Here is a 17,774-nt window from a genome sequence, read left to right as displayed (position 1 = left end):
CGAACCATGAAAGAGCCAAAGCAAAGTTTATCCGTACAAGAAGGGATATTGCGGATAGATTTGAGATTATTAAACCTGATGATGATGAACTAGGAGAAGATTTTGTCGATGGCACGCCTCCTGAATTGCCATATTCGTGTGTCGACTTCGCAGTAACTTTTTTTTCAATTATTACTTACATGACTGATATCGGATCCGATGTTTGGCTTTGCCTTGTTTACTATAGAGATGGGGATATTAACTATTTCGCTTGTTCTGTTGCATTTATCGTCTTCCCATCAGTGACTATGACTTTATTTAGCCTGTGGTGGTATATCACTGATTATAGGCAAGAGATGGCGCATAACGGCAAGTCAAGAGCAGGTGCTTTAAAATGGATATTACGCAGTATATTCCTAATACTTCAGTTAGCCCCTGTTGTTCGGTAAGCACTACTGTCACTGATAAAAATCCCTCTAGAATATAACTTTATAGAAATGGTGAAATGTTGATTCTTGATGACTTCAGTAATTGTTACATTGTAATAACCACCAATTGACATCTAATAACACAAGAATTGTTACATTTTATTCACACTGTAATGAAATGTAACAATTTGAGATGTATACAGTGATAACTTTATGCGATATTTGTTTTTCAGATATATGGAATCATTATATTATGGGGTGAAAAGTCAGTCTTCCAGAAAAGCCAATTTGAAACGTTACTATTATAATTTGATGTTGTACGAAGATGCAGATTCGACATTGTTGCGATTGATTGAAAGTTTTATGGAATCTGCACCACAGTTAGTTCTACAATTATATATTATGGTCAGCCAAGAACAAAATACAGACTTACCTAGAGGTACGTATATATGATAGGGTTAATTCCAAATTTCTCAATTTTTCATCTTCAATTCTCAAATACCTAATTGATGAGAAAATTAGCTTTACGATATCGTTTAGATATGATACAATTATATTTGAGCCATGTCTTTTTTACCGAAAAAAATTGCCTTTTCCTTTGCCAGTTATTGTTCTATACAATACATTGCATGCATACATAAACCTTATGGCTTTGGAGCGGTTGCCTAGCAATATTAATTAGCAACAGGATAAAATGGTTTCCATGAATGCAGTACTGGTAGTTAAAGAGACTGCCTCTATGTAGAGCAAAGTAGAACATGCTTAATTAAATCATTTTCATCGATAACTACGGAAATTCTTCCAAATAAATCAATATTGATATGAATGCTGTTAAGAGTAGGTGGGCTGGCGTAGTAAATATCAAGCGAGTATTTTGCTTTCTATAGAGAATTCCACAATTATAACAAGAAAATTATATTAAGTCCGAAAATGTTTCGTTGAGCTGGTAGTTTATTCAAACGTTTACACAGTTTGATACGAGTTACAACAGAAATTATGAAATTTTATGTTATTGTCTATTTAGATTATCAGAGGAGGATTCAGGGGGACTTATAAGACTTGTGCAAGTCAGTTAAATCTTTCTGAGTGACCTCTTTCATTTTGTCAACGAAGATGATTGGTGCATCATTTCAGTTCGGGAGTACACCTTATATTGCCATTTTGGAAATCAAAGTGCCCTTTTGGGATGTGATAAGTCCTCCGTATCCACCCCTGATTATCGTCTGCTTATAGTGTTTTATCAATGTTTTTTAAGTATTTTGTTTATTTCTTGTTTCAGTAATATTCCAGGCGGTAAGTTGTTCGATATCTCTACTGTCCTTAGCGTGGTCGTTGACGTCGTATCATAAAGCGCTACGATTCACTCGCGACGACAAGGAAAATCTCTCCTACTGCGGAATGTTGTTCCACTTTTTGTGGCAATCGTTTATTATAGGACCGCGTGTTGTTGCCATCGCGATGTTCGCTTCTCATTACGGGTTCTACATATTCATATTCATCGGCTGTCATTGGGTGTTCATGTCGATGTGGTTGATTTTACAAAAAACAAACTTCTGCAATCACAAATACGAAGAGTACTTCTTCGACATCATTTGCGGCGTAATTTACATTTTCTGTTTCTTCAACGTCAAAGAAGGCCAAACGAGACATAAATACAGTATTTATTATTCGTTGATTTATTTAGAGAATGTCTGTTTGATAGTTCCGTGGTATTTGTTTATGGAGAATCGTAACGCGTGGTATCACACCGGGGCCCTCATATTCGTGTTGTTCGGTCATTTCGTAGGAATCGTTTTCATGTTGATATTCTACAAATGGTATCATCCATCTCAGGCTATCAGACCGTTTAGACCTAATCATATGTTCGTCGGGATGTCCGGCCCGACTGCTAATAACACTGCAGTAGGTATGACTGATTTGACTATTAGTTTACCGGATGTTTTAGAATTCGAAGGTGGTTTAATGGCGAGTACTCCGACGAAGGTCAGCGTTCGCTCGTCTTTTGAATCCAATTCTTCGCAGAAACAGAAATCGTCTGTACCGAGCGGAACAGTTGGAACACCGGTTTGAATCAATGTATAGAAATCAGAAATGTTTTTTTGAGTCATTCAAGTGTATTTCGACTGCATGAAGTGATAAACCTTGAACGGATGAAGGAAGGCGTTCATTCTATTTTTATAACTAGGATCAGTAAATAAACAGCAGCTTCATATTTATCAATGAATTATTAAGGTACACAAGCTGAATGCTTCTTTGTATCATTAAGCCTGCTAGATTATATTTCTATGCTGGAAAGAGAGAAAAAACAACATGCTTTTCAATACTGAAACATTCTTGTAGAATGTTTGTAATTTGGCTGGGATCCTAAAGACTCGTAAAGTGTGGGCTATAAAATTTCACTATTGCTAATATTGTAATGTTAGAACTGGGTGTATTTTGATAGAATATATGTACTTCCTTCGGTATCTACTCTTTTCGAACACCTTTATTTTAGTGTAAAATGATATCAGATGAACATGAGTGGCATCTTCAAAATTCATTAAATATTCCTCTGCACGTACCTAGTACTCTATTTACATGAGAACCCTGGAGTATAACTGCTTATACTACTTATGTATGTCAATAGAGAAATACTGTGCCATCTAATAAATGTTGTTCCATCGGTGCTTACTAAAATCCCTGCCATGGAGATGAGTGTACTAATCACTGTCTGTTATTATATGCTCATTGTAACCGATGATATCTGTCATTAGTCACACTAACTGTATTTTTGCTGAAATTATTATATTCTAGTAGTCTGGCCATATAGAACATGCATATGATATCAACACAAAGACTTTTTATTTCAGACACAATTCTCTAGTGATGATAAGATATGATGTTTTATAAAACAAAATGATGCAACACTTGCGTAACCGGAAAAATATCTGATTATATATATTTTATAGACTTAAGTATTCATTTCAATATCATATTTCAGTATACTAATAGTGGTGCTTTAAATTATGATGATTTGTATTATTTCTGCTTGATGCTGGTACATGTATAGTAGTAATGTGTGTATAATAGACCCGGCAGCTTTGGAACCCTAGATATTTCACATTTTATGAGTCACCTGATACTGATTCGAAAATCAGGGAAATTGAAAGTTTTTCCAAACTCTTAGTAAAATTCACTAACCAACCTGCAACTTATTGTATGGACCTTCATAAATTCATTATCTGAACAAGTAATGATAAAAACGTTTTTGTACCTATAGCCTACTTAACTTTATTGAGTTTAAACTGATAGAATAATGCTATATAAACAGGGTTTAGTCAGCTAATATAGCGAGTGACATAATATTTATTTATGCAAGTCAATTCTCACATATGCAGCAAATTAACTTATTAAATTTTCATGTGATGCAATTTTCATGCCTTGCAATCATAGAATTTGTTTGTGAACTGAGTAGATTTTGCACCGACTGTTGACAAGTTTGATTGTTCTCGGAAATACTGTTATTGAAGCCTTTTGAATGACATAATTGACTCATACATAAGTATGACTCTCTTTCCCAAGAGAAGTTACTGTACTCGTATAAACTGATGTTAGAACTGAGACTTACCCGATTCTTGAGCTCTTGATACAAAGACAGGTATTTTTGTGTTTGCACAAACAAATACTTTCTCAAATTAAAACCAAGTAAATCGTGGACATAAAATGCTATGTTAATTTTTGTTTCATTGTAGAATTCGGCAGATATAATCTATTGTCAAGGGTAATAATGATATAGGATATGATTTCATGATCTTGTATGTGAAAACATTCATTGCATTTATGTGACTGCTATCATAATAAAAAGCAACCACTAAACTTTGATTTATTAGTTTGCCTGGTAAAATTTCATTCTATTTTATCTATGTTTGTGATGAAATATTTTTTTCAAATACTGAAATCAGGTTTTAAGTTCAGGTTAAGTCTGTATCGATGCAAGACATTCAAATTATTGACAAGTGTTTTTTATTTCAACTTTCGTATGTTTTGTTGAGATAAATGTTAAAATAAATACAAGTATAATTGTTAATTCAATATTTGTCAATTCTTCTTTGTTATCTGTTCAAAGGTTATTTCACATCAAAAGTAGACTTTGTCACAGCACGTTCTGGACTGATTAAACAAATAATGAAAACCTGTGAAATACGATGACTAACCGAAGCAGCAGTGTAATACTGAAAGATGAGTCTGTACCTGCCTCCCCCTAAAGGGTCCACTGATAGCAAACTGTCAGTTATCTTCTTGTTTGAATATTGCAAAATATATTGTTGTTCTTGGAACCTCGATGGTTATGATTCATTAGTACAGCAGTACTAACACCCCTAATCATCCGAAGGTCGACTTGCAATTGTGCCAGTAATTCATCAGTCCAGCCATGGAGTAATCAGCTCTGGACTCTTAAAAAACTTTTGAGTCCATGATCCAACTGCTGTTCAAATGGACTAGATCCGGAAGTCATTAAACACTAAAACATTCAATTAACAAAATACTTACATTTATTTTTTATAAATTACAACATAACAATCGATACACGTATAATGAGGTGGATTTTACTCATGGAATACACTATTAGTTACAATACATAAGAATACACACTTTACATGCATTTTATAAGCACTATACGAACAATTCGTAAAAAGGATGAAAATATTTGTACATATTATGTTACAATGTACCAGTAAATGTAATTCAAAGATCGTTTAGCACATTGTTGAGTTAAAAATTGAAGGTCTTGATTATCTGATGGTATTCACTGATCACTCGAGGGTCCGTTATTTATCAGAAAGCCATTTTACCACGGCTTGAAGTGCAATATCAAACAAAAAAATCATTCTTATAAAAAGAACTGAGATAAAAATGCATTTGTGGAATTTTAATCCCAATTTCCATTATTGTCTAAAAAATGCAAATTTGAGCTTACATTATCTTTATATCCCTTCAATCAGTTTTTGCTACATGTTCAAAAATAGCCTTATAATTAGACTAGCAATTTCGACATGTATTAAGTTCAGGATCATAGGATTCAAATTACATTTTTTTCTAAACTACTGACTGAATCTAATAAAACAATAGAAATGAATAAATGTAATGAATAATATTTTGACATCACGTGTGCTTATTGAGGTTTGACGACTCGATGTAACCAGTAGCCGGTCATGTTTCAGTTATTATCGGACTTGGACAGATTCTTTCCCATAATGCTCTAGTTATACTGCCCGGTACTCGTTGGTGTTTATTAATCAGATCTAGAATTGCCGTCTGCACCTGTGATTAAAATCAATAGTATTCATCATATATAATAAAGCCAATTTATGAAGATTGATATTCAATATTGCATAAAGAGGTTTTTGTACCTTCGCAGATAGATCTTCGGGGGTCATATCTTTGAATTCTTCATATGGAATCGGATCACCGATGAACGTTCTCAACTTAACCGGAAAATATCCATAAATCGGAACTAAAGGCAATCGCGTTTTTTCGTATAATTGTCGTAAATACTCTGAAAAATAAGATTTCTACATTTAAGCCACCATTGGATAGTAAAGTTTTTAACTTGCAAATATAACGGGAAAAGCTGAGGTAAAGAGAATCATCATTCATTCATACTCACTTCTACCGATTTCTAAAGTACATAAGGCTTCTCGGCAGTTTTGTGTAAATACTGGAATAATTGGCTGCGAAAGAATAAAGTTGAGGCTTATCAGGGAGGTCAACGGAGAAGCTAGATTATTTCAAAGCAAGAAACTTTCAGGATTTAGAAAAGATTTAGTCAGAACTTACTACTTGTGCCTGGAGAGCAACTTTAGCAAAACCAACTCTTTTACCCCAAATAATGTTATAAGTTGGATCAGCGAACAGAGCTTCTCTCACGCCACCTATAAACAACAACAGAAATCAATGCTTTTATCACTGTGTACTTCATACTTATCAGTCAAAAGAAATAAGGATCTTGATTTCAAACTAGACACAACTGAAATTACCGGGAGCTATGCTGAGAATATGACCTTCTTTAAGTACCTCGACACAACTAGGCACAGTACCGGGAAATACACCTACAACATCCATCAATAAACGAAAACCTGGAAAATAATCACAAATTTTCAGACATCAAGAAATAAACACTGAATGAACAATTGATGATCCTGAACTCTTACCTGGAATTTTAAACAGAAATTTATCTCCTACACAGCGTATGTGTCGGTTGATTTTGATTTTTATTCGCGATAGTAAATAATACATGTCTATAGGTACGACTCCGTGATAGTAGATGAGCAATGCCGGTCCCTCGGTCGGTAATTTCTCAGCATCAATTATCTCATAACCTACGAAGATATATTGAAGCAAATGAAATGAGAAATTAGCCTAGATAAGATAATCAATTGAATGACTATACGTCAGAGTATACTCACCATGCCAGATTCTACCTTGAAAATCCCATAAAACGGCCAGAGTATCTCTAGCACCGTCCCAAAAATCACGAGAATAAGCGTCTCTCAAACGATGACGGTGCTGATATATATATAGGAATAACGCAGATGCATAGAGAAACACGACTAACAGAGCCGGTAACAGAAACGAAATAATCACCGGGTACAATAACCATAACAACCAGTGCAAATAAGCCCAATCGATTAAATGCAGTTTCAGCATTACAAATAACTCTTGAATAAATTCTGTCGTAGAATTGAACGCCGAGACCAAACACCAAGATTCAACAACCTCCATCATGCTATATCACTCAATACCACCAACTGTTTGCTGTTACTTGATTTCATTTATGTTTCTATATTTTGCCCTGAAGATGGACGATATACACACAACATAAATAAAAGGATGCAATCAATTTGAATTATTCAAATTTTTTCAACAAATTCTTGTCACAGATAAATGAATTAACGGTTAATACATACCGACAGTGCATTAACGAAATCTATTCTATAATTGTTTATCTAGTCTGACCGTTATCTAATCTTGAGATAAGCCGATAAACACAGATATAACCACGATAAATGTCAAAATTTATAAAACCCGGAAATGATTTCATAGAATTCGCTCCGCGACCTTGAGATTTAGGTGGAAGGTGGATCTGATCGGAGTGATATGGGTTCGAATCCTAGTAAAGGTATACGGATTATACGCTTGATGAATCTAACATTAATTCGATATCGGCACTTTTCACGTCAAAAAATCAATCAAAAATATAAATTCTTTATAGATTGATAAGTTTTGAATGGTGGTAGAATCTCAGAAAAATGTTGGCCGTTCCCCGTTTCTTCAAGCCAGCAGTGAACATTCACCATTATTTATGACAGATCTGTCACGGTTCAGTGAATTTGACAATTAGTTGGACAGTGGTGCAATTAGGCTTTTTACACGATCGTGTAATTTTCAGTGATTTGCAATCAACGGCATGATGACAGTTACAAACGACTCTAACAAGTTAGTGACTGATATAGCGAGATGAATTAATGGTGCTGCAGTACAGTTTAATTTAAAACTGACCTACATATTTCTTGTGATCTACATCTTTCTGTATTTCATTTGTTTTTTAAAGAGAAACCGTGGAAGACCAGCAGAAGATTCTTCATGAATCCGAAAATAAAGTGAAGCAGTCATCTCGCCGTAAAGCTAAACTTGGAAGTCGCAGCGCAAGGCGATTAGAAAACTGTTCGAAAATTTAAGATATAATTAAGAGTTGAATTATTCAATTGATTAATCTTGTCTACAGATAATGACTTGTTTGGTTATTCTACTTCCCATAATTAAATTGGAATAAAAGGCAAAATTTTTGCATTTTCAGTGAATTTTTTGCTTGGCCTTGTTGAAAATGAAGAATATGGTGAAATTGATATATTTGATTTCATGGAACCATCGATGTCTGCATTTGCAGAAATTCTGTGTGAAAAAGAAAAAATGAAGGTAAAAGAGACTAATGTTAAAAGTGACTACCTGGTATGGGCCCTAATTATGACTGATTTTAATTCTTGGGATTTCGATTTAAATGGCGCTCTGCATGCTCTGCTGTTTTAGATATGGAATGATTTTCTCAATTACTCAGAAGAAGACCAGGAAAAGGTATTGAAACGATCTGATGAGAAAAATGCAGCAGCAAATAATGAAAAAAAATCAAATGACAATTTGCCTGAAGAGACAACTTTGTCTAACACTGAGGAAGAATGGGAAGATTTAAGAATTGGTAAATGAATATATCGAAAATGTTTGCATTTGAAAGAAAATGATGGAAATTTTTACCGATACACCGAATGATTTCAGCTCACCCAGCCTACTCTGCTGAGGAGTGTTTCAAGCGTATTGATAGCAATCTAAAGTCGATTCTGAAAAGGAGGCATCTTCCAAAGGTAAATAAAATAAACTCACTAAGTTTTGGATTGAGGTTGTTTCAATTGTGTGTGCTGCACCAAAATAGAAAAATTCAAATCAACCTCACATTTAATTTGAAAGATGCCTTGTAATAAGTGGATTCCCTGGAACATTATGGGTCCTGAAATATTATGATTACATAATCATTCAATAGAATTACCCACAGATGGTGTGAAATAATAATAATGAATCGGGTTCCAAAGAAAAAGCGTTTGTTATGGGAGGTTTTACCAGATTAAATTGGATCTTCATCATCTTGAACCTAATGTATAGAACATTAATTGAAAGTTAACCATGAATTATTGGTTTTGTTTTCAGGGCACATTATCGTATTTGGAGGAAGAAGTGACTGAGTTTTTCACAGATTGGCCGACATCCGTATTTATATCTCATTTATCAAACAGTTACGAACGTTTATTACTGCACGCGGTTTGTCAGTATTTAGATCTGATCAGTCAGAGCGTCGTAGTCAACGACCAGAAGCAAACCGAGGTCGAAAATAAATACAGTTATTTTCATCGCCCTCCGATGTCGTTAACTAATTATCTCGAAAGTAGACGTTGATATCCGAGTCAAAGCCTCATTAAACGTCTTCTATTAAAAAGGCTCATAGAAGGTTTTACTATTAAAAGTTTCCCCTCTGCCATGTCTTAGAACCTTAATTTGGCATGTGGAAAGTTCTATTTAGGATAGTTATATTGTTATTGGTGTAAAATATTCAAGATTCAATCCTTTACATTTTAAGATATAGTATTATATGTATACAGCTTTAATGGATTTGATTTACAGGTGTATATTTTAAGATATTATGTGTATTGTGCGTTGGGTTGAGAAAACTATTCTGTAAATGTATTACAAATTGATTTCAAATAAATGTGTACGTGAAAACCAGGGTAATTTATTCACTCGTTCCTCATTTCTACCGAGCCTGAGAAGTTGCTGTGGCAAGCGAGTTATACAATGGCTGCCGCGGGTGACGATTACGAACCGTTGCCTCCTCATTTACAGAATATCTTGGACCAGACATCATTGAAATGGGTATTTGTTGGTGGTAAAGGAGGAGTTGGGAAAACCACCTGCAGGTATGAAAACCTCACCGTAATAACGACTCGTTTGAACCGAGTTGAACGCCATACGGTTGTGTTCGCGTAACGGGGTGTTGGCAAAAGCAGAACTGATGAAATGGATGAAATGTCACATCACATCGGGCTAATGTTAAAACGTTGCTTTATGAATATTGTTATTTCAGCTGTAGTTTAGCTGTACAGTTGAGTAAAGTAAGAGAGAATGTTCTCATTATATCTACCGATCCAGCTCATAATATTTCCGATGCATTTGATCAGAAATTTAGTAAAGTTCCGACAAAAGTCAAAGGATTTGAGAACCTCTATGCTATGGTATGTAACTTGTGACTTCTATTGATTGATATCTATATTTCTATATGAATAAACCTAAATGTACTACTAATCTTTTACTGACGATAAAATTTTTTCTTCAGGAGATAGATCCTAATTTGGGATTTTCCGAATTGCCGGAAGAATATTTTGAAGAAGGTGAATGTCGCAAAGTATTAATGAAAAATGAATAGGGCCTAATTGCAATAGATAATCAAAATAGTATTCTATAAGTGAATTGTGTATTGTAAACATGAGTTGTGGTATCGTAACTGATATTGATATTTAGGTGGTGGAGGTGGAAATTTAGCACAAGGAATGATGCAGGAATTGATGGGTGCTTTTCCCGGAATCGATGAAGCTATGAGTTATGCTGAAGTTATGAGGTAGCCTATATTTGATTGAAAAAAATATCATTGTAAAGCTAGATATTCATTTTACTTTATATATATTTTTGTATGCAGTTAATACAGAATGTATATTGTTAGTATGAAACAGCTTGGTTTTGACATACACCAGTAAATCTGTTATTGTGTCGATTGTAGGTTAGTGAAAAGTATGAATTTCTCTGTGGTTGTATTCGACACTGCCCCCACTGGTCATACGCTACGCTTGCTTTCATTCCCAGCTGTTGTTGAAAAAGGACTTTCGAAATTATTACGGCTAAAAAATCAAATTAGTCCATTCATTTCACAAGTAAGTTTCAATTAGGAACGTTTCAATATGATTCGTGGATTTAGTTTCAGCAAACTGCAACCAGAATATTGTAAATGGATTATTTCTTGAACATAGAAGTAAAAATCACAATATCAATTTAAACAAATGCGATTGTTTCTTTCCTTACATTTTGAGTGGAATACTTACAACTGTCTTCAGAGTTATTTGAAAAATGATGTATAGTTTATTTGAAAAATCAACCCAAAATGTTAGGAAAGAAAACAGTTTGGGTATTCGTTCAATGCAGCCAGAATAAGCTGTCTTGTGATATTGTTGAAAATTCATTTATCATTTAGATAGCCGGTATGTTAGGTATGCAAGAATTAAACGCTGATGAAATGACGAAAAAATTAGAAGATATTTTACCAGTCATACGCCAGGTTAATGAACAGTTTAGAAATCCGGTAAGTTCTACCCGGGATTCATAATTGAAGTAGAAATTCAAATCGCAATTTCATCGAGATCTTTGTCGGATGATTTCAGGACCAGACGACATTCGTGTGCGTTTGTATAGCGGAGTTTTTATCGCTTTATGAAACTGAAAGACTCGTTCAGGAACTTACGAAATGTGGCATCGATACGCATAATATCGTAGTGAATCAGTTGTTGTTTCTCGGTCAGGGAGAGAAACCATGTAAAATGTGCGCGTCGCGACACAAAATACAATCCAAATATTTAGATCAAGTGAGTACGACATTCATCATCGCTGAAATCTGTCCGCCAGAAAAAATCGTCGTCAAACTTACGCAGATTGGTTTCTGTATTCTTCCTTACAGATTGAAGATTTATACGAGGATTTCAACATTTCTAAATTACCATTGTTAGACCACGAAGTCAGAGGTACCGAGCAAGTGACCGCATTTTCTCAATTGTTAATTGATCCGTACACAGCAGGCACCCCTCTACCTTAATAGCAGCTAGATGTTTGGAAATGGACAAATGGTCTATTGATACTTTCAGAACTATTTTAAATCACTCTCAATTCAACGAAGTAAAACTGGTTACTAGAAATGAGGTGGTGTTGTTTTTTTAGTGCATTTTACCTTAGATCGACGAACCAACCATAATATATGAATTGTGTATATAATAAATGACTAAGTTATGATATGAATTATCTCTAATGTTGTTGCTTGTCAGTCTGTAAGGATATGAAGAAGGACTCGCAAAAGGAGAGAAAACAAATTCATTTCATGAAGGATATTTTAAAATGAACTTTTATTTACAAGTGAAGATGCCTGTACATTGCGAGTGATTTTATAACAGTAGTATATAGAATTTCTTGCCAAAAATACTTTCACGAATACACATATCATACTGTATATATATATATAACACAAAATACCGTATCCAATAAAAGCTTTTAATTCATGAGTTACACGATCACTCATATAAGAGCTATTGTCTGTTCCCATATATTAAAACATTAATTCATCATAAATTGTAGTACCAGTACATCCGATATTACTTGTTAATATTCATTATAGATACCTCCTCAAAGATGCCTAGAATCTATAACAGGGCTTAGTAAGTTAGATTATTGATTGTATGGTGAACATCTATTTTAGCGATATACCGTAAATCATGGAGCCAAAATGTAGAAGATTTTTAATTACATTTACAAGCATGTACCAGAGTTAGATCAAGCTCTACATCAATTCAGTACAGTACACTACTATAGTAATTGCTACAGTGGATATTTAGTGTCACCCACACGATGGTTACATCACTCAAAAAAGTATATAATTACATCTTTACATCTGAAATGCCCTCGTTAAATCAAATCTATTTCATCGGCCTTCACTGAGGTGACAACAAAATGAAACAGAAAGCACAGTTTTTTTTTTAGTTCACCAACTGAACATAATTGTGAATATGACTAGAACAGTTACCGGTATCAATGTCCGTTCCATTCCTGTAATGTGCCGTTAAACTGCAGGTTGCGAGTTGGATATGGTACATTTTGTTCAGTAGAATTACCATTACAGATATCTTGGTTCTGATCGAGCAATGTGGAAGAATCCTACAAATACAATCATTGGCAGTGCTCATAAATGTTTTCGTAACAACGATTTCGTAGGTTTTCGACAACATGGCACTTACCAAATCTTGATTAGTCGCGATGAAATTAAGCAACCGAAGTGAGAGCTTTCTGCTGGAATGCAGTAATTCTTGTAAACTGAAAAGAAGCGAATTAATCGAAAGGAAAATATGTCATTCTCAATTTAGATCTAGCTGAAGGTGAAACAACAATGATCACGTTAATGTAAGATCAGAGATTCAAGACGTACAAATTACCCAAATCTTACCTGTTTTCTGAACACAATTTTTCACTGGCGATTCGCTCACAGACGGTTTTGTTCACGGAGGCGTCGAACAGCGGAATACCGAAGCAACAATCTAACAGAACCCAGTCGGTTTCACGCGTCAACTCAACTGTTAAACCTTGAGGCAGTGAATTAGGACGCTGTAGATGTTTCGGAGTAGCTAATGAATCAACCTCAGACGCGAGCATCTCTGCCGATATCTCATCCGTTATACCGTTCAATGGTTCACCCGGTTTACCACCATTCTGTGGTTTGATTATGTGCGGGTTCCATTGATTCGGTTTACCCGTTCGTAAGAAAGACAGGAATCCACACGTATGATTGAGATCTACGTGTTCTCGGAGTTTATTGACGGCGCTATGTGCACCAGACATTCCACTGATCAATTCATCTGTTAATCAATTAAACAATTACATGTACCAAACAATGAATTATCAAAATTCAGTAGATCCAATTTAATTTAGATCATTTGGGGCTGACAAAATTAATGCGGCTCATCAGAAATCATCAAGATTAGATTGAAATTCGGACTAAATGAAATTAAGTGAATTTGATAGTATTAAAACAGTTCACTAGTCTATATATATACTGCTTCCAAGAAATTTTTCACTCTTTATCCCAGATTCAGTCTTTTACAAACTCAAGTACAATTTTACTACAGCAGCCCCAACATGACCAAGTGATTCCACTTAATAGACCACAACTGGAACTTTTTCAAACCAATTTTTCAAAAAATAATGCATCGACTTACATTTTTCATCAACTGGAAATGGAGTGTAGACTATTTCACCATCCGTCTGCCAGCCATGAGCCTGTACGAGTACTGCTGAATGAGCCAGAGCATCGTTTAGAGTCAACAGGATGTTAGATGTCGGGATAACTCCGGGATCATGACCCCAAGTTGTAACCAATAAACGATCATATTCCTAGGTAGAACGGATATAACATGATGAATATCAACATTTTTGGAGGAGAATATTGCGCTATTACCACAGTGGAACGAGTCATCACACTGACTGTCTTACCTGAAACATAACAGGAAGTCTCTTCAATCTGGTACCTTTCACCAGCAATAATGAAGGAGGTCCACAGCCAGTTAATTGATATATGAATAACTTGAACCATACTGAATTCACCTGCAATAAAATCATCGCGATCAGTAACAAATATTCAAGACAAATCCTCAGCATTTTTCCGTATCTTGATTGACTCGTACCTCTGGTATTGCAGGACCCATGTGTTGTGGAATGCAACTACTGATTGGTCGGATTTCATTGCTTAGTGGAGCCATTGAAACTATCAAACTGTAAAATATATATCGGATGAGAATTTTCATTCAGATTGTTGAAAAGACAGCAACCCCAGTTCAAACGTTGATATCTTGCCCCATATTTTAAGAATATTGGACCGATTTACACCAAAATGTCAAATCAAACTTGTGAAACTGTCTCCAGGTTAAACTTTATGTACATACGTGTAATTCTTGTTGAGAACGCGAGTACAAGTCGCCGGATCCAAACCTAATAGACTTTCACATCGTAACAGATCAATTCCGAGGCCACCGTTTCCGAATTCCTGGTCAGGACACAATTCGGGATTGTGTCGTAAGAACTGTATCGTATCGCGTAATGTTATCGCGTGATCGAAATATCGTTGAGCCTCACCCTCCGCGACAGCTTCCACCTGTGAGGCAAAATGAGATTGTACCTAGAATAAATACACCGTTACATGTGACACAAATAACAGACTGGTGTAAGCAGCGGCAGCGGACAGGAGGTGAAGGAACATGCTATTGATATATATATATACCGGCACTGGTGGTCGACACAAGATAGTTATAGAATGATTTATAAGTGCAAATTGACGAGGAAATAAACTAAACACCAATGACAAACTACCTTTTCTAATTCGGCTAAAAAGCTGTCCAAAGATTCATCGCTCAATTTTCCGACTTCGAACATCGTAACTGCATGACTTTTCAAACCCTGCAAACAACCATTCGACAAAAAGATTTACACATAAGAATACAGAGTTTTATAGACTGAATGAAGTGGTAGTACTCACAGGAGAAAGATTTCCCATCATGAGAAATGCGGTAAGAGTTGAATCGAATAGAAATGCTATACGCTTCGTATGTCCGCATACATTTGTAAGACTTGAAGCGTCTACAAAACATAGAATCATGGATACCAGATTTACATACGAATTCTGAGATCGGGATAGTAAAACACGTAACACATTATTTCTTTCATGTAGCTATTGCAGGTTTAGATTCATATACATACTAATCATAGCAGTAGAATTACCATCTAGACTGATCGTTTCTGGGGTAGAGCAAATTTCCGATGTAGTTGGTGTTTTATTAATCTCCTCAGTCCAATCTATCAACATCTTCTCTTCATTAGACCTAAAATAGAGAAACAGGCAGCGCATCAGTCATAATACTGCACTGATCAGTCAACTAGATTTCCACGAGATTTCAACTAGACTGAACGTACTTTTTGGGTAACGTAGACTGATATTCAGCCCAAGAAGAATGCCAGTCATTAGTGTTAAAATCTTGTCCTTTGACGCGAGCGAACCCTAAACGACAATACATCGACACGGCATTCTTTACTAACTGTAGATCTATTTGTAAAACATTCGCCAACTGAAACAAGGATTAATCAAACTATTAGAATCATCGGAATAAATTTCAGATATATATAGAAAATATAAAGATAGATAAAATCATACCTCGGCTACACTGGTATGCTCGTCTATTGATACAAATATCTTGTATAAAAGCGTTTCAAAATAATCTCCGAGAACTCTGTTCATTACAAATCCTTCCAAAGGAGGAACTACAATAACATCGATACAGGAATAAATCAATAAGAATCAATACTATTCATCTATGAAGAATGTTAAATTGAGACTCTAAAAGTCGTATCTCACCAATAATACAATCTTCATCAGCGATACTGACATCCAAGTATATCAGACCTTTTTTGTACAACCCTTTAACGAAGACATAAAACTCAATTCAACTACAAATAATCCACGCATCATGGGAAAACCAACTGAAAATATAGAGAATTCCAACTTACGATGTACAACGTGAAGATCCTGTTGACCGCAAGGTTCAGCTCCGCTGTCTATTATTTTATCAATTGTCGCTTTTTCGCCTGTGTCACAATTCTGTAGAAATAACACGTACAACTTATTTCAATATTCAATTAACACTCGGACTATAGAGGCATGAATAAACTCTTTACTTACCTTAACATCATCTTCAGTGATGAAACCTATTTGTATGACCCACCATGGCTCAACAGTGATATCAACAGGCTGAACGGGAAGCAGATCGCGAACTGGTTTCCTTCGAAAGAATTTCTAGAATGCAAAGATTACGTAATTTATTATATGCAAATTAATCAAATCAAACAGTATGAAATTGATCGGATGAATTGAATTTATACCTTAGTTGAGCGACATTGATTCATCAGATCTATGTATTGATTTCTTCCGATACCCAACAAACGCAGACCTAAACAAATCAAAAAAAAAAATGCAAAAACTATTTCATGAAAATGTCATCATTCTCTTCGTGAATTCGATGATCGACTTACAATCGGCTGCTGTAAAGTTTGGCAGTGAATCGTAGCTTTTCTCCTGACTCATTATCGCGGACATGATACCGATATAGTACGAGAATGGAGTAATACGAAGACCTTTAACCATCACATCAGATAAATGATACGGATACAACATCAGATGTTCTTTACTGTACTGCAATAACTCTTCATAATAACGTCTTTCATCTTTACGAACATGTCTCACTGAAATATTCAACATATCATCGATAACCTTATTACTGATATTGTGTGCTTGCAGTGTGAATATCAGACCAACTATGGGTACCGTGGTAATCTGATTGTTCTAGGGGTAACCCATGAGAAAGGCTGGCACTCAACGCCGTATTCAGGATAAGATGCTGGATCCACACTGCAGACTGTTCTAGGGGTAACCCGTAAGATCAGCTGATATTAACACTGTTCTAGGGGTAACTCAGTAGATCAACTAGCATTCACACTGTTCTAGGGTTCAAGGGGTAACCCTATGGCGTAAGATCGGCTGGTATTTCAGACTATTGCTAGTTTGAGCTCGAGTCTTACCCAAGTTTCCTTTATATCGTAATTGATTCTTTACGCTCAAACTAACGACAGCTTTTTCATACTCTCTCTGTGAATTCCCGAGTACCTAAAACCAATATCATCAATCAGCAAAAATGAATTGGTACAAATCGATTACAAGAATAAATTTGATTTGAGTTTATTAATAATTGAGCAAAATTCAATTCACCTGTTTCACATTTGCTGGTAATTTGTTCCAGGTATAGTGATGTCTGATATGAAATTCAACGTCGGTATTCATCATTGTGAGGTAGTTTTGACTCAATCAATCAACAGGGCATAGTACTGGTTTAATATGTGGCAGAAAATTAATTTGCAGCACCTCGGACATTTTTGACA

General features: G+C 35.3%; 5 protein-coding genes across 7 annotated transcripts; 3 read left to right on the top strand and 2 right to left on the bottom strand.

Annotated features, from left to right (window-relative positions):
* The first annotated feature begins 30 nt into the window (after positions 1 to 30).
* LOC141899476 (XK-related protein 6-like) lies at positions 31 to 4,392 on the top strand. The gene is made up of 3 exons (XM_074785823.1): positions 31 to 424; positions 641 to 846; positions 1,687 to 4,392. The coding sequence occupies exons 1-3, from the start codon at positions 180 to 182 to the stop codon at positions 2,475 to 2,477; spliced, it is 1,242 nt and encodes a 413-aa protein (XP_074641924.1). The 5' UTR covers positions 31 to 179; the 3' UTR covers positions 2,478 to 4,392.
* Positions 4,393 to 4,979: 587 nt separating this feature from the next.
* Positions 4,980 to 7,094, bottom strand: LOC141900895 (DGAT1/2-independent enzyme synthesizing storage lipids-like). Its single transcript, XM_074787954.1, has 7 exons — positions 6,854 to 7,094; positions 6,599 to 6,766; positions 6,425 to 6,523; positions 6,225 to 6,319; positions 6,055 to 6,118; positions 5,798 to 5,943; positions 4,980 to 5,708 (listed from the first exon to the last, which is right to left on the bottom strand). Exons 1-7 carry the CDS (start codon positions 7,092 to 7,094, stop codon positions 5,598 to 5,600), a joined length of 924 nt encoding a protein of 307 aa, XP_074644055.1. The 3' UTR covers positions 4,980 to 5,597.
* Positions 7,095 to 7,725: 631 nt separating this feature from the next.
* LOC141898510 (R3H domain-containing protein 4-like) lies at positions 7,726 to 9,615 on the top strand. 2 transcript variants are annotated; one of them, XM_074784437.1, is made up of 6 exons: positions 7,726 to 7,883; positions 7,999 to 8,066; positions 8,245 to 8,363; positions 8,475 to 8,640; positions 8,718 to 8,803; positions 9,144 to 9,615. In XM_074784437.1, exons 1-6 carry the CDS (start codon positions 7,855 to 7,857, stop codon positions 9,387 to 9,389), a joined length of 714 nt encoding a protein of 237 aa, XP_074640538.1. In that variant the 5' UTR covers positions 7,726 to 7,854; the 3' UTR covers positions 9,390 to 9,615. The 2 variants fall into 2 exon arrangements, with proteins under 2 accessions (XP_074640538.1, XP_074640537.1); XM_074784436.1 differs by having other exon boundaries at positions 7,727 to 7,883; positions 7,999 to 8,111; positions 9,144 to 9,613.
* Positions 9,616 to 9,711: 96 nt separating this feature from the next.
* On the top strand, positions 9,712 to 12,035 carry LOC141898509 (ATPase ASNA1 homolog). 2 transcript variants are annotated; one of them, XM_074784435.1, is made up of 8 exons: positions 9,712 to 9,907; positions 10,075 to 10,222; positions 10,324 to 10,378; positions 10,518 to 10,605; positions 10,765 to 10,915; positions 11,233 to 11,340; positions 11,420 to 11,620; positions 11,713 to 12,035. In XM_074784435.1, exons 1-8 carry the CDS (start codon positions 9,786 to 9,788, stop codon positions 11,845 to 11,847), a joined length of 1,008 nt encoding a protein of 335 aa, XP_074640536.1. In that variant the 5' UTR covers positions 9,712 to 9,785; the 3' UTR covers positions 11,848 to 12,035. The 2 variants fall into 2 exon arrangements, with proteins under 2 accessions (XP_074640536.1, XP_074640535.1); XM_074784434.1 differs by having other exon boundaries at positions 10,509 to 10,605.
* A 138-nt stretch (positions 12,036 to 12,173) lies between these two features.
* On the bottom strand, positions 12,174 to 17,761 carry LOC141898497 (protein FAM91A1-like). Its single transcript, XM_074784426.1, has 19 exons — positions 17,605 to 17,761; positions 17,418 to 17,502; positions 16,872 to 17,081; positions 16,722 to 16,789; positions 16,522 to 16,635; positions 16,350 to 16,440; positions 16,198 to 16,260; positions 15,997 to 16,103; positions 15,759 to 15,910; positions 15,546 to 15,667; positions 15,325 to 15,425; positions 15,159 to 15,245; positions 14,735 to 14,967; positions 14,477 to 14,564; positions 14,286 to 14,396; positions 14,012 to 14,186; positions 13,243 to 13,651; positions 13,037 to 13,112; positions 12,174 to 12,956 (listed from the first exon to the last, which is right to left on the bottom strand). Exons 1-19 carry the CDS (start codon positions 17,677 to 17,679, stop codon positions 12,831 to 12,833), a joined length of 2,493 nt encoding a protein of 830 aa, XP_074640527.1. The 5' UTR covers positions 17,680 to 17,761; the 3' UTR covers positions 12,174 to 12,830.
* Between the last annotated feature and the right edge of the window lie 13 nt (positions 17,762 to 17,774).

Source organism: Tubulanus polymorphus, chromosome 2 (assembly GCF_964204645.1).
Source record: "Tubulanus polymorphus chromosome 2, tnTubPoly1.2, whole genome shotgun sequence".
Taxonomy (NCBI): Eukaryota; Metazoa; Nemertea; class Palaeonemertea; order Tubulaniformes; family Tubulanidae; genus Tubulanus; species Tubulanus polymorphus.
This window is presented reverse-complemented; position numbering and strand designations above follow the sequence as displayed.

Coding starts and splice junctions, on each gene's coding strand:
- LOC141898510 (XM_074784436.1), top strand. CDS start 7,855: ATGATGACAGTTACAAACGACTCTAACAA. Junction 7,884..7,998: donor GTTACAAACGACTCTAACAA/GTTAGTGACTGA, acceptor TGTTTTTTAAAG/AGAAACCGTGGAAGACCAGC. Junction 8,364..8,474: donor GTGAAAAAGAAAAAATGAAG/GTAAAAGAGACT, acceptor CTGCTGTTTTAG/ATATGGAATGATTTTCTCAA.
- LOC141898509 (XM_074784434.1), top strand. CDS start 9,786: ATGGCTGCCGCGGGTGACGATTACGAACCGTTGCCTCCTCATTTACAG. Junction 11,341..11,419: donor ATGAACAGTTTAGAAATCCG/GTAAGTTCTACC, acceptor GGATGATTTCAG/GACCAGACGACATTCGTGTG. Junction 11,621..11,712: donor AATCCAAATATTTAGATCAA/GTGAGTACGACA, acceptor TCTTCCTTACAG/ATTGAAGATTTATACGAGGA.
- LOC141900895 (XM_074787954.1), bottom strand. CDS start 7,094: ATGCTGAAACTGCATTTAATCGATTGGGCTTATTTGCACTGGTTGTTA. Junction 6,524..6,598: donor ATTTCTGTTTAAAATTCCAG/GTAAGAGTTCAG, acceptor ATTATTTTCCAG/GTTTTCGTTTATTGATGGAT. Junction 6,119..6,224: donor TTGCTCTCCAGGCACAAGTA/GTAAGTTCTGAC, acceptor ATTCTTTCGCAG/CCAATTATTCCAGTATTTAC.
- LOC141899476 (XM_074785823.1), top strand. CDS start 180: ATGACTGATATCGGATCCGATGTTTGGCTTTGCCTTGTTTACTATAGA. Junction 425..640: donor CAGTTAGCCCCTGTTGTTCG/GTAAGCACTACT, acceptor TTTGTTTTTCAG/ATATATGGAATCATTATATT. Junction 847..1,686: donor AAATACAGACTTACCTAGAG/GTACGTATATAT, acceptor TTCTTGTTTCAG/TAATATTCCAGGCGGTAAGT.
- LOC141898497 (XM_074784426.1), bottom strand. CDS start 17,679: ATGATGAATACCGACGTTGAATTTCATATCAGACATCACTATACCTGG. Junction 17,082..17,417: donor ACGATATAAAGGAAACTTGG/GTAAGACTCGAG, acceptor TGAATATTTCAG/TGAGACATGTTCGTAAAGAT. Junction 16,441..16,521: donor TCACTGAAGATGATGTTAAG/GTAAGTAAAGAG, acceptor TTATTTCTACAG/AATTGTGACACAGGCGAAAA.